The sequence below is a fragment of the Pseudopipra pipra genome, chromosome 2, assembly GCF_036250125.1.
Source record: "Pseudopipra pipra isolate bDixPip1 chromosome 2, bDixPip1.hap1, whole genome shotgun sequence".
Classification (NCBI taxonomy): Eukaryota; Metazoa; Chordata; class Aves; order Passeriformes; family Pipridae; genus Pseudopipra; species Pseudopipra pipra.
In genome coordinates, this window is record NC_087550.1 from 91,830,570 (window position 1) to 91,845,846 (window position 15,277).

Consider the following 15,277-nt stretch of genomic DNA (forward strand, 5'->3'; position numbering starts at 1 on the left):
ACAGCAGCCTTGCACACCGAGGCTGAATTTCAGAAACAGATACTGAACTCTGCTTCCGTCTGGATTCAGTTCTCTTTCTACTAATCAGTCTTTAGTGTTACCTCCTCCTGATTTTTTGTTTACTTCTACATGTTGGATTAAATTGGAAAATAATTCCTGAATTGTCTTGTGATGCTAACTTGAATCCTATTACAAGCTTGCTTTTAAAGCAGCCTCAACTATTAAAAAACAAAACAAAGAAAAAAAATCTTTTTTTTAAAGGAGATGAACAACTGAAATGCCTGTGTGTGATCTGTATAACAGCTAATCACTGATGTCTTCTGCAGCAGTGCATGCAAAAGCTTCTTGCCATTCTTCAATAAGTATTCAGTCTAGTTTCACAGAGCAGTGGCAAAAAGCAATCAGCATTTTTCTGTCCTTGAAGAGTGGTTGATAGTGATAAATTAATGCCTGAGGTAAGAACTGCTATACATTATAAATCATATCACAGTAAATAATCAAAAGAGCTTATTTGGATGGGAGGGATAAAATACATATGCAATATTATGTGTCTAAAACTAGATATAGCCTGAGACAGTGCATTCTTACCCTCTTTATGTTAATATGTTTAATGGAATGTGCAGCAGGAAGCCTACCCAATACATAAGGGCATGGTCTCCATTTGATTTTCATTATCACAGAGGAATATAGAAGTTGCTTGCAGAAGAATGACTTCTGCATATAGGAGTCATTGTTTTACCTCTGGGTCATGATTTTCACCTACATCAGGAAGGATTTTTCTGTTAAACACACCCTGTTTATAACAAAGCAGGACTTCTAAACGCATGAGGCTTTGAGTTTGACAAGGAGAATCGAAACTGGCATGTCTTTTCAGCTCATCCTCCAAACCATGCTGCTGGACACATTATCTTTTTGTTCATGAATAATGGATTAATGATCCCAAATTATAGAATATGGAGGCAGTCAGCTGGTGTTGCTTTATTCTGCAAAGCAGAGACCTATCCTTTTCAGCCTACCTTACCTCTGTTCTTTTGATTAATGTCATCAGACCAGGACCATCAGATATCAAACACTATGTAGAGGGCAGTTCCTGACTGCAGCCAGAAATCCAGCAAGTTTCTCCACGGAAAAACTGGGACAGTATTGGTCAGGCTAGAGAGCCGAGATTAGGTGGGAAAGGTCTTACAAGGTAGTAAGTACCTTCAGTCTGGGGGAAATCCAACTTGGTGCTCTCTGTTTTTTCCAGAAGCTAGCAGTTCTTCTGGGAGTCTCACCTGTGCAGCCTAGGACTGCATGAACCCAATTATCCTGTCATGCAGAAAAGCTTCCAGTTAAGATTTCTGGTATCGTGGTGTAGTACTGATAATTTAGAAATTGAGAATGAAGACATGTTAACAAGAGAGTATTGTTACTGTGAGATTATTCTTCAGTCTCACAGTCTGTACCAGTTCTCAGTAATAGAAAAAAGCTTACAGTTTCTCTGAGGAATAGCAAGGTGTTTGGTATTTTCACAGTACCAATGATGTGAAATACTGAACCCAAACTCGCTTGACAAAATGGTTGCTGCTGCAAAAGTTTCCTAATTGTGATACAGAGAAGCAGTATCCTACAAGAATGCAAAGATTCCTCCATGTATGTTACAAAGACACTCCCATACCACAGGAATGTGCCTGCTAGCCCTTGGCTAAATCATTTACTTACAGATTTATAAGGCAAAGAAATGGCTAATACAACTGTGTTTGACCTCTTTATTTTATTAGCATATTTTATGTTCATACTTTACAATAAAATAAGTTATATATACAGCATTAAAAAAGTTATTAGAAAGTAAGCTTTGGCAAGATCTACAGGATTTTTTTTCATTCCTGCACATCTTTTGTGTAACAATAAAAATACTGTATACTAAATAAAATAATGTTAAATAGTCTGTATTCACATTGGCACGATTGATTTCAAAACCCTATCTTTTCATGGCCCAATAAACATAGAAAAGAGGGTTCTTGTATCTTCTTTATCTTGTATCTTCTAAATGATGTATAGTATTAAATGACACACTTAAGAGGCGGTCCACTGAATAACACTGTAGTTACACACTGGCACAAGAAAAATAGGTTCTTCACGGGTTTTTTTTTTCTTTCCCCTTTTTTTTTTATGCTAGTAGCAACAGTAAAAACTGCAGATTCAGGATCTTGAAAATCTTGAAGATTGCTGAGTTGTCAGCAAATCTAGAAATCTTATTGAAGCCTGTTGAAGTCTGTATGAATTTGTCATTAATTTCAAGACGCCGAGAATTTCACTCCTAAATTCAATATCAGTCAACTAGTTAAATGTTCAAATAAATGCAGCTTGCTGCTTTGTTAAGAGTCAAAATTCTCACGAAATTTGGCATATGCAAATTAATGAAGAGTGTTTTGCGATGCGAAAGAAAGGGGGGAAGAATAATAATGGCAGGGATAGGTTTTATGTTGCTGTATGTACTTCCTCTGCTATACAAATCAAGTGCTGAAAAGATGCTAAATATAGATGTTACAAGGTGATACTAAACGTTCTGCACAATTATAATACTATAATAGGTAAGATCTAGTTACTAAGTGATGGAACACTGGTTGTTAAATTCAGGGTAATAGTTAATATTTTTAATAGCATTTTGTTCAGTCACGCACTTTGGAACTTAAGAAGTATTGCTCTGGAATTGACAGGTCTCTTAATTTAGTTATTGCACTCAGTGAAATCTGCCATCACTATTTTAGCTATAAATTAGGCAAATAGGCTTGGTAACAGATATTGACTTGTGGTCTGGATGAGTTTTAGAGAATTTTTAGCCATGAAAACCAGAGATTTAGTTAAAAGGAAGAAGTTAGCTGAACTTTTGTTATACACAAACTCACAATAATGCTTACCTTCCACATGAATTTGTTTTCACAGGTAGATTCTGTGCTTATGGTCTAGGCTTACAAGAGTATAGCATTTAAAAAACATTTTTCCTCTGCACTTCAAGTGTCTCTAAAGAAATCTGCTCTTTATGCTCATACTGTCACATGTGCACTGTTGTCTGAACTTCCTCTTCTTGGAATATAATTTGATATGTAGATGTCACTACCTGAAAAGTACATTTTTCATGGTAGTGGGCAAGGTGCATTTTTTTCTCGTTTGTTTGGGGTTTTGGTTTAATTTTTGTAATAGCAAAGAAGAAAAGAACTTGTTCTCAACTCACAAGGAGTGACTGACAAATTTTGCTGTCCACTTGCCTAATCAGCTTGTCCTCAGCAAGTCATCAGTTTGAATTTATAATTTCTGAAATGTCAGTATGGACCAAGAGTGCATTAACGTGCATTATGTACATTGTTTTGAAGCACTTCAATCTGTAAGTTATGGTGACCCTTTTTTCATATAGTATAGTTAGTAAATCTGAGGACGTACTTCTAGATTCAACAAACCCATAGTAAGTGTAGAAAATGAAATTGGTTGGAGCAGATAGAAATGTACGTGCCTCACGTGTATGAATTGACACTGTAGCTGTGGTACTGCTTCTGACTGTATTAAACCATTACACCATTGAATGAAGTCCTAAGAGATAGGAATATTTTCAGAGAGCTATTCAATGCCTTTCTTGAAGGCCAGGCAGGAAGGGTATCAGCAGGGTTATTTGCCCTTATACTCATAATACAGACCGCAAAATGGATGTTTGTGTGTCCACTTGTTATCAGTAACTGGTTAATAAAATAATTTTGTTTATTGACATGTTTCATACCAAGGTTCTTGGGAGATTTCTGCTCTTATTTTTATAAATGTGCAACTTCACTTTTTTTTAGAAGTCAAAGAGAAGAGCTTCCCATTGGCTATCAGGAGCAATTATGTAGAAGAAACATCAATGGTCTTTTCTCCATAGTCTTTGTGTGCTTGCCGAAATCGTGCTTCTTTGGGGTGATGTAGAAGTGCAGGTCCCAGGCAGGCATGTCAGGATGTCCCTGCTGGTTCAGGAGCTGGCATTGCTTGCGCCCACTCCAGAATATCTGCACACAAGGATTCAACAGCATCCAACCGCTCAATTTGTACCAGTTTGGTTAGCAGTTCTGGGATACTGTAACCTGCCGTGCTGATGCGGTCAAACAGCTGCATGCCGTCTGTCATACCGCCTATCTCATCTCTCTTCAGTCCAAAGCTCTCAGCAAGGTGGCGCCACGTTTTCACTATGGCTTTTTCTGTGTTGTAGGTCGAGCTGAGCATTCGGCTGGTCTTCTCCAGGCAATCAAATGGCAGCTCTGTAGGGCTCAGACCTGTAAAGGGAGGTGTGTACTGTCAGGTGGGTCTGGGCACGAGTGTTGACATTTAAGTACTAGAGATTATACTGTTAGCAATGAATACAGCTAAAATCTTTAAGTGATAGTCCATGACAGGTATGTCTAGCTCCAAAGGTATTACTGTATATTATCAAATTAATTCTTCCTAGTGACAGTAGGGTACAATAATTAGGGTAAACAGTTGCCTGGGAAAGAAGTATTAGATGGCTTGTGTGAATTCCCATGACTCTGCCTCTTCCTTCAACAATTTACTAGCTGTTAGAAACAGTATATTGTAACTGTATCCCTAGTGAGCAGCCCCATTAATACACCTCTGCACGTCAGGCACAGTGTTTGAGCCTGAGAGACAGCTTTGACCCTTCTCCAGGACTGTCACCAGCAGCTGCTGAAACATGTCTGTAATTGAAAGTTGCCCTTGTGGGAAAGCCAGAAGTGAAGTGAAGCAATGATACCAAATGCAAGCATAAAAGTCCCTGCAAGTGCTCCACTGTCATTACTGTCACTGAATCCCTAGAGAGGATTTAACATTCATCCTGTGGGGAAAAAGCTATTTTTTCATGGACATATATTCTGTGTATTCATGGTCAGAGAACAGAGGAGAGAATCACCTACAGCATTTTTCCCAAACCAGCTTTTTGCTTCTGTAGTTTTCCTGCTTCTTACTCAACAGCAGTAATTTGGTGGGAGACAGAGCTCACTGAACCACAGAATACTCATACATGTGCACATGAAGTGTGTGTGTGGTGGGAAGTAAATGCAGTCGTGTCTCCTGTTCTAGAGGGAATTTAATTCATGTTGCTTCTGCTAGAACAGTTCAGACAGTCAAGTGCTAAACATGGTTAAAACACTTAAAACTTGGAAACTCCACTTTTTGTTGTGAGAGGTGGGACACCGTTTAAAGAAGCAGAGTGTCTAACCCTCAGTCCTGACCCTCTCCAAATCACACTTCCATATTTGGAACTATTTTCTATCTGTTATCCAAAGAACTAAATAAATAAATCAAACATGTTTCCTTTAGATGGGGAATGCAAAAGGGCTTCTTCACAACTTGGTCTGCGTGTGTGTCCCAACACAGCCCAACACAACTCTTCCTGCTCTCCATAGGAAGGAACCCTGTGCACATGACTGGAGACAAGTTGTGACATCCTCCAGCGCAAGACCAGGGTCTAGATAGCTCTGGGGTCAGGGCATCCTGGCAAGTACAAATCTGGCTACGGTGTCTTTTCTGGATTGGGACCATTTCTGTAGAAAAGCAGAGGCCTTTCTTATAGCAAACACTTGTGATCTAATTTCATGCTGTTAATATAGGTGCAAGTTCTGTGCACTCACCTTCTGCAACGTCGCATACGTTAGCATACACATCGAGTATCTTTTTCCTTCGACTTTGAATCTAAATGAGAAAAGTTTGATTTCATTAATTTTTCAGTCATAAGAGTAAACAGCTAGCAGACATGTTCATTTCATGGTGCTAGGGGTTATCCTCAAGGGTCCCTTTTGAAGACTCAAAAAAAATGACACAACCATTATTCCATGAAGCGTAAATGTACTTCTGATTTCACTTACTACTGCCAGAGATCTTTCCAACTTCTAGTCTTTTTTGAGAGCAATTGCCTTTCTGCTTCAAGTATTTGTCTATTTTATTTTGCTTTCAGACCAAAGCAAACTCCTGAGAATGAGGACAAATCCAGTATCATGCATGCAGACAATTAATGTAGGGATGTCCAGGTAAACCAGGTCAGGACTGGCTGCAGAGAACTAAATTCGGACTGAAATTGCCTTCTTCCAGTGATCTAAGAGGACTCTAGAGGAGGAGATCTTCCTTTCTGTCATTTGATGTAGAACTACTTAGTTAATTACTAATTAACTATATTTTCTTTGATTATACATTGTCTTCATAAATCTGAAACATTTTAGAGATAGATTAAAAAAAAATAAAGCAGTGAATCTTTGAAAAGGAAAAATCTGAGGTCCAGGGTGCTCTGGTAATTTTTGACAAGAAAGAATCTCAGAATGAAAACCTGACATTTTTAAAGTCAAAAATGGACATTTTTATATAGTTTCATTTAGCAAAAGTCAGAGTTTGGCTTTGGATTCAATGTGAGTGAAAACAAATGTCAAAATGTCATGAGTTCGCAGGTACTGGAATTTTCTTCCCTGTGCCAGCTCTCATTAGGACTGAGATTTCTGAAAAGCTGTCTTTTTGACAGGACTCTAGCATTATCTCCACAAATTTGTCACTTTTCAGTGCAAACCAGGCTAGAAAAAAAAAACAAACTCTGCTTTCAGTATTTAGTTTTGTGGAAAGATTTTCCTCATTTTATTTGGGCTGTAAAGGGCAAGGCACATCAATGACTTGGATTAATAGACTTGCAGATGGAGGCCATACCGCTGCTCCACCTGAAGCCTGTCATGTATTGCAGGGCAATGCAATCCAGACACTGACTGTTGGTCACATATTCTTAGTTTAATTTACATGTGCTTAATAGGTCATGTTGCTATTGTAGGCTTGGATTAGCTGTTTTAGAACCTTGTAAAGAGGAATTTTTCTTTTAATAGGATTTATTAGAACTCCTTCTAGGAAAACTATTGGATCCTTTTTTTCATTCTCCCCTTTAGGGTAAAGAGGGAGGTTAAGTAATTCCATGCCCATGAAGAATTGTGCAGGATGCTCTTTTTACCAGAGCCAGAAGACAGAGGATTTGTAAACCTTATGCTGAAAGTAAACAGGTGACATTTAGCCTGATGATCCTCTGTGTGGTAGCTATTCGCAAATGGATTTTGTTTTAACTAGGAAGAAGCAGACTTGGTTAACAGCAAGACTATTTTTATCCATGTCCAATGGCTACTGAACACTCTTTCCTGTGCTACTCATGTTACTTAATCTCCAGCCTGAAGCAAATTACTGCTTTTCTAACTTATGGCAAGTGGCTTAATTGTGACATCTTAGGTATGGAGTGGAGGATCTTGACGCAATCTGCACTTTCATTGAAAAGTCTGTCTTCAGCCTTGTCAGCAGTCTTCAGTCTGTGAGAAGTATGTTTCTTCCAGAAGGTTTGGAAGAAGTAGTTCATGCTTCAGGTGTGCTTATGAGATATCTACCTAAATGACTCTGGAGAATGTGTCTAATATATATAGTCTTTAGAAGTTAAGATGCTTCTTATTAAATGTTCCGATTTCATGCCTACCCAAGGTGTGTTGTCTTATTTCAAGCCAGCGCTTATGGCAGTATCATGAAGTTGGATATTTTTAGAGACCTCAGAAACCTGAATTTTAAAATGTGAGCATTGGAGTAGGAAGTTATTTTCAGATGGTCATAACAGTTTACAACTGCAAAACCATTTCGCTTGTGTTGAGACTTTGTGTCTGGACTAAGCTGAAAAGCGAGCTGGTTTAGAAATTTTGAGCTGAACCATCCCAACAATTTAAAACATGCAAACATGAAAAGAAGCATTTTCAAACTTCTTTATTCCTAAATGATATTGGATGTTTGATATTAATTATGCGATTTTGTACTAGGTATTGCCAATTTTTGAAGTACCAAAAAGATATCTGAGCACACACTTTCTTTTTAAGGACAGTTTCATGTTAACACAAACAGAAAAGTTGTGTGGGTGAGGTGTGGCCTTAACTATGCCTTAAAATACTCCAAGTGAGATAAAAAGCCCTGAGCAGTAACACACTAAGCAGGAAGAAGCAAAGACCTTCCACAGGAAAACAAACAGTGGTTTACAGTGTCCTTCAGAGCAATGACCTTCAAAACATTTGTGTGTTTTTCAAAATTACGCATGAAAACCAAGCACAACACCGGATATTATTGAGAAGTCTGTGCTGTGGAAATACCAATGCAGCTGGGTCAAGGTACTCAGATGCTACACTGTCAGCTGAATCCAGCCATGCTGCTACCTTATTTTATTGTCTGGGATCTTTCACAGTAAATGTAGCATTTGGGATAGTTTTATTAGCATTAGCCATAACACGGGGTTGCTGGTTTTGTTGTTTCTTTCTTTAGACTATAGCATTTAATACACAGAGAAGTGAAGTTATTACTCTGGTTGGAAATTTGGGTTTCATACCTGAACAATATATATGTACATATATGTCACTGTGCAAAGATGATTCTATAAACATTTTGTCTGGAGAAGCTCTTGTAAATAAGTCTGATCTACACTACAATGCATTTGGGGAGGGTGATAGTTTGTATATTTTTTCCCTTCAAAAAAATATAGAAAAATGCTCTCAATTTTTAAATCTCAAAATAGCCTTACCCCAGTTGATTTATTGCTTGTAGAAGATTTATCTCTGGCCAAATGCACTAAAGATAATAAGCATCTCTCTGGGGTCCCTTGCTTGTCAACTGCAGCTTCTTCATCACTATCCATACTACGGCTTAAAAGTCGTTCATTCTCAGAAGATGCATCGTTTTCACTGTAAAATGAAGGATATGGTTATCTTAGCAAAGCCTGTCATGGATTGACTCTGGCCATCTCCTTTTTGCTATCTGAGAGTTAATTGAATAAAAGTGTCTTCCATTTTTTAAAATGCCTTTCCTCTGAAATCCTGTTAAAGTAATGGCATTCACCAACCCAGGGTGTATGTACAGTGCCCACCAAGTAACACAGTCACACATAGCTTGCAATAATCCTTTTATAGAGAGATTTTCCAACTGAGGACAGTGTTTAGCTCACCATAATCGTGTTACCCGGGCAGGTTTGGCTGCCAGGCAGAGACAAGGTGAGGAAAACCACCACACTGTGCCCTCCAGACGATGCCACAGAAAAGGCCTGTTACAACTGTTTTTACTTTTCCTGCCTAGAAGGGAAGGGGAACCTTACTAAGGCCATGTGAGTGAGAGCTGCACTCAGATCCCAGAAATGAACCTCTCAAAAGTTGAGATGGAGACCCAAGAGCTAATGAGTTGGTCACAGAGGGAGTGAGGAGGGCGCAGGTTTCTCTCTGGTGACGTCTGCCATTGTCCGAAAAACTGGAGAAGCCTGCTAAGGCACCTGGTCTTTTCCCTGCTGCAGCAACCTACCCATCAAGTTTGTTCTTTATGTGTTCCACTGTACCAGGATGGATGGTGACCATGTCCCTCCCCCACTTCAATTAAACTGGCAGTATGTTTATCTTTTACCCACCTTTTGACAGCCTTAGCTGGAGTTGCTGTAAGTTTTTCAAACTCTTCTTTCTCAGAGAATATCACAACATTATCTGTAGATAAATAATTAGAGAAATTTAAATAGGCAAGGAGTTCCCAAACCAGTGCTTTGTGTCAGGAGCTGGTTCTGCTGGCAACCTTACTGCAAACATAAATCTCTCTGCTACTTTTTAAGTGCTATCAGAGGATTAATTGACATTCTGGTAGTACGAAAAAACTATTATAGACAATTCTTTAGTAAACTGATGTGGGTTTTATACAATTCAAAGGAGAAATTGTAATTAAGAGTATTTAAGAGTATTTAAGCCCAATGTTGTCTTGGATAGAAAAAGCACAACTAAAAAAATGTATACCTTGCACTTCTTTCTTCTCTTCTTGTGTGTTAGCCTGAGCTTCAACATTTTTTACTGAGTGGCTCTTGCAACAGGCTAGAATATAAAAATAAAACACTAATTACTCTCAGAAGTTATCCAAAACCAGCATTTGCAGCTGAAATTTCACCTGCTGAACAATTACCTTGAGCAGAAGGTTTTGTTTTCACAATGTAAAACATGATGATGAGGACAATGGCAATAGCCATTATGAAGATGGTAGACATGGCAATTATAAGAGCTGTAGCCAGATGTCCTTGTCCTGAAAGATCTGCTGGAATAAATTAAAAGAATACTTTCTTAAAGGAGCAACTCTTAGGATCAGAGAGTAGTTAATAGTTTGCAGTCTGCTCTCACACATATTTTGCATACTCGTTTAGTTGATCTGAGTCTTGGTTACTTATTAAGAATTGAAAAACTTAGTGTTGCATCTCAAAAGCAAACCAATTAACAGTTTTTCAATACTTTTTTATTTATGCACTAGCCAGCTAGCAATATTCATTAAAATATTTGATGGCATGATCCATCAGATACAACGTGTATGAAATTGTATTATCTGCTAATAACATAAAAGCTATACGTAAGCAAGAGTAGCAGCTTTTCTAACACTATTCTGGGAATCAGGATTGAAAAGACAAAAAAATAAGGTAAATATGCAAAGGGAATAAGAGCTAAAACAACTGTTGATAAGTGTGGCTGCCTCAAAAGCTCTGCAGTTAAAAGGAGAACACAATACACATGTACAGGAACTGATGTTTTTCTAACAGATACTTTAAACACAGCACAGCTAGAAGGTGAATTTAAAATAAGCTATGTGAAAAGGAATTCAGAAATGGCACTTGGATGTGAAAGACTAGAATCGAAAAGCCACAAAAGGATGCAGAAAATTACAGATATGCTAAAATGCATGAAAACTTCAATTTTCTGAAAACATGATCTTCACAACCAGGTTTTCAGACAATACCAATAAGATCAGCATTGTCAGTGCCTCATTAACTGCATCTTTCTTGTGTCTTTTCAGGTTCGCATATTTTAAAAACCTAACAATCATGCTGGAGAACTGTTCATGTTAGCTCAATAAGAGACTGACCATATTTGTGCACTGAATTCTTGTCACCCTTCTAAGCTAAGCTTTTGATGAGGCAGAGTGCCATTTCTGTATAGCTACAAATAATGAGCTAAATTCACTGCTGGCATTACTGAGTACAATTCAAATCCATTTAATGTTCAGCTAACTAAAGCAGCAGTTTTGATTAACCAAGAAATAAAAGTGAATTCTGAATTATTTCTAACAGCAGTTTTAGAAGTCCAGAAATAGTGGCAATGAAAACCACAATAAATATTTTCAGATATTTGGTTGCACTTTGTTGATGCCCTTTTCAAAACAAACAGATCCTGAATTAACTTTGTGAATGCATTCCTACCTTTGTGAGCATGCTGGTAAGGTGAGAAAGTGCTTGTGCCAGAGGTACTTGGAAAAATGGCTGAAATGCCAGAGTTAGCCCCTGCACCTGCAATATAAACAGAAATGCCATAAACTTCCATGGTTACTTTGTCCAGTCAAAGGAATATGTTGGCTGAAGTAAAAGGAGCTTTTCATTCGCTTGGTTGCATTCCCCATTTATTAGCAAAGAACCCATGAACTGGTCATTTTTTGAAATGTCACTAATATCAATATGCATTACTGGCATGCTGAAAGTTGCCAATTGACTTTTTTGACTACATTTGACTACATTTTTGCATAGTGTCTAGAGGGAGTGGAAGAAATCAAAGATCCTGAACAGCTATGAACTGAGAAGACACCGAAGCATCTCCAGACGCAGGCAGGGCCGACCATTATAAATAGATTCCCATGTTATAGATCTGTCCTGGGTATCAGAAAGTTTTCCAGATCCAGCTGATGATTCAAACCATTTACAACCCCCTGCTCCATTATTTGCAACTGCAGACTCTGAGACTCAGCTCAGAGTCAGCTCATGTAGATTCATCAGACTAGCGCTTCTCACAAGCATCCGTCATTAGCAGCATCATTGTGAAGCTGTGGTAATATACAAACCCTTGTGACTCCACAGAAAAAACAAGCAAAGGTGACAATTAGCAGTGTTAAATGCTTTTCTGTTCCATGGAGATGTACTGTCACAAAAGGAAGTATTAAAATTTCCTGTAATGTAACCGGGCAGTATGTTTCTTGTGATTGTCACTGTCAGTCCAAATATATATTCTGAGGAGAGGGAAAATCCACTAAAACAGTAAAGTGAAGAATTTATAAGAATACTTTATACTGGCAGATGGGTGAGGTTGTCCAATTGGGGTTTTCATGTCTAAATTCTACAATTAAGGTTAAAAGTTAATTTTTCAGTTGGTGTCATAAGCCAAGTTTTCAAAGCATTAAACCAAGTCACAAATTAACATATTTTGACAATATCAGACCATACTGCATATTATTTGGAATAAGTCACATAGAATGGCGGTGGCATAGTATTCCAAATCAGAACACCAATATTAGGGTTGGGGATAAACATTCTCTTAATTCTCAAATAAACTTTAATGCCACTGCTAAGCAGTTAATGCAAACAGATGCTGTCAACAGACACTGAAAAACATTTTCTGTCTTGGAAGGGGTATGAAATCCCTCCTGCTTTATATTAGCTGTCTATGGAAAAAAGTCCAGTGATAATTATATTCAGCAGACTTAAAGGCAAAAACTTGTCCCAGTCGTCTGGTAAGATGTGCACAGCACATGGCTTCACAAGCTAATTTGGGAACTAGAGTAGATGAGAGCTCACTGTGCCATTCTTTTGACCAAGTAAATATTTGAAGAAACCAAATCCACCAGGTAAACTTGACAGGAAATTAAGTGCTCTGGAATGGTCTGAGAAATGTTCCATGGTTAAGAACGAAGCAATATACACATTCTTCAAATTAAGAGAAACGGCTTTTTAAAAAAGAAAAAAAAAGTATTACTCAACATAAAACATGGCTGCATGTAGTGAATGAGAAATGTACACTTAAAGTGGCCACAAAGTATGAGTTGCAGATGTCTTCAAAAGAAATTTTCTCTAACAATGATAAAACTTCTTTCAAACATCATTTGTTGGAAGGAAATGGATTAATTTATTATAACTGGGATTTTTTCAAACTGAATAAGTGTTTTCATAAAGTTTTAAATATACTACTTTATTAATTCAGATGCTTTTCATATTATGCAAATGACAGCCAGATTACATAAGTCTTCCCTCTGGTCCTTTCTCTGTGACAGACTTCCTTCTAAGAAGAATTAGTTAGGAGCTCCAGGAACTGCAATGTAGCAGTACACCATCTAGGGATCAGTAAATGAAGATGTCATCTGCAGGTAGTGGATACTGAGGACAGGTAATTTGTAAAACTTTCAGCAATTCTTCACAAAACTGAAGTGAATCATCCCTGGTTGTGACCTCTGTGTTTACTCATCATGGCTGGACAACAGAGGAAATTTAGTAAATAGCTGGTGCTGTAGCCTGATACTTTCCTTCATGTCCACAGCTACCAGGCCTACGCCTGTTCTTGCATCCCCCCTGGCAAATCCAATTACAGCCAATTGTGATTCTGCGTGGTCCTTGCAAGCTGCAACAAGTCAACAATAGCTCCTCTTATGCTGTCTCTTGGTGAACACAGGCAAGCTGCGCTGTCTGCCTGCAGTTTAGCCAACAAACTCCAGCTCATCTCCCCCATGAGGGCATTTCATCAAACTTGCCTCTTTTTCCTTCACTTGAAGTATGTAGTCACTGAAGTATTTCTGCCTAATCAATCTTTTAGTCACTTGGTATTGTTAACCTTGTGCTTTCCATCCATCTGTGAAAGGAAGTAGAGCCTTTCAAGATGGGAAGTCACACAGTAGCACACAGAACAGGAATGGCAAGGAGGAAAGTCATCCATTCTTCATTCACCATCATCGTCACACTTCACTCAGCTCTACCCCACATGTTGTCCATACCAGGCACACACATGCACACATACACACAAGCCTCGCCTGTGCACAGGAGTGAGCACCTTCAGCTCCTGAGCCTACGTGCAGAATTCTCTTTGCATGGGAACAGAGCCACCTCGTTTGTTCTGTAGTGCCTGTCCTGGCAAAATCAAGGCTGGTGCTAGAATGTGATGGCCTTTTACATATGCCTAGGTGGGAGTTAGTCATTATGCATATTTTAGGCCTATTGTCAAATTTTGGCATATCCATTATGAGCCAAGATTTCTCTTTAGATGTGGCTTAGAATAAAGTGCCAATTTGCACACCTGCATTGCAAGAGGAACCAAAAATGCCAGCTTCTGTGGAATTTTGGTTTATATCACTTTTGTGTAAGCAAAAAGAACTCATAGCAGCTGCTTTTTTCCAGTCCAGCACCACGCCACAACTGCAATGTCAGTTGTTTCTGTGCACATCCAGTTTTGCATCCCAATCGCATTATTAATTCTGGTTCCAATACGGATGAAACATAATCTATAAAGACTTAGATACAGCTCAGACAGACACATCCTAAAGTGCTACAGCACAACATATGGAAATAACTCTATTTAGAAAAAAAAGAAGACCAATGGCTGTAATATACCTGTGCAAAAGATTGGTTTATATTCCTGGACACCTATAAGTAATACTGTAGGAATATGAAGAAGACATTAGGAAAGAAGTTTATCATTGATGGTTGGTCAACTTTTGCATTATAAATGTTTTTATTCAAAAAATTCTGATTTAGTTGTAACTTTCTTGGAGTCTAAATACAGTTTCAATTAAAAAACCCTCCATACTTATTGTTTAAAAGAACAATTGAATCTGTATTCACATTTGAATTTAGGGGTTTAACTCAAAAGATATTTAATTTAAATTGCTATGCAGGGGCCTTTTGTCCTTATAGGTAACAAATGCTGGGCAATAAAATAATTTTTTGTCGTTGTTTCAATGAACCTTTCTGCTTTATGTAACAGACTATTAGAGTTGTTCTTGTACCTTGAGACAGACTTACAATGAGAAGTGACAAACAAAACTACCAGATTTGTGAGACGAAGAGGAGGGCACAGGGAAAGGAGGTCTTACCAACATGCCCCCTTGCAAGTGTTTGTGAGTGAAAAAAATCTGGTGCATTAGGAGACCATATGTGCTCCTGACCTAAGTTGCTGTAGGTATCAGCTTACTGCTCCATGCAAAGGACTGCTGCTCATAGTTAGCAACAGCTTTTTTTTTTTTTTAGTTTATTTAATACCTAATAACATATTATAAAAATCCCCGAAGTGTGTACAAAATGAACTATCACAGTGATCTTCAAATAAACATTTAAAAAATCTGTATCTATATATGTATCTATTTCTTGCTTTCTCCCCATGCATCCCTCTTCTCACAGCCATGGTGCAGTTATGAATGGCACAGCCGACCTGTGAGTGCCATCATCGAGACTGTTTTATGGACATGAAGTAAGATA

At 38.2% G+C, this 15,277-nt stretch overlaps 1 protein-coding gene across 2 annotated transcripts in view; it reads right to left on the bottom strand.

The window, feature by feature from the left end:
• Positions 1-2,395: 2,395 nt before the first annotated feature.
• The window catches only part of EDAR (ectodysplasin A receptor), a 72,124-nt gene continuing 59,242 nt past the window's right edge, over positions 2,396-15,277 (bottom strand). Inside the window, exons 6-12 of one of the 2 annotated variants that reach the window (XM_064646410.1) lie at positions 11,252-11,338; positions 9,973-10,101; positions 9,810-9,884; positions 9,437-9,509; positions 8,567-8,726; positions 5,631-5,691; positions 2,396-4,277 (exon numbers count right to left, since the gene is read on the bottom strand). In XM_064646410.1, coding sequence (XP_064502480.1) covers positions 3,958-4,277; positions 5,631-5,691; positions 8,567-8,726; positions 9,437-9,509; positions 9,810-9,884; positions 9,973-10,101; positions 11,252-11,338 — 905 coding nt within the window. In that variant the 3' untranslated portion in view covers positions 2,396-3,957. The remainder of the gene's footprint in view (positions 4,278-5,630; positions 5,692-8,566; positions 8,727-9,436; positions 9,510-9,809; positions 9,885-9,972; positions 10,102-11,251; positions 11,339-15,277) is intronic. The other variant, XM_064646411.1, reaches the window with a different exon arrangement.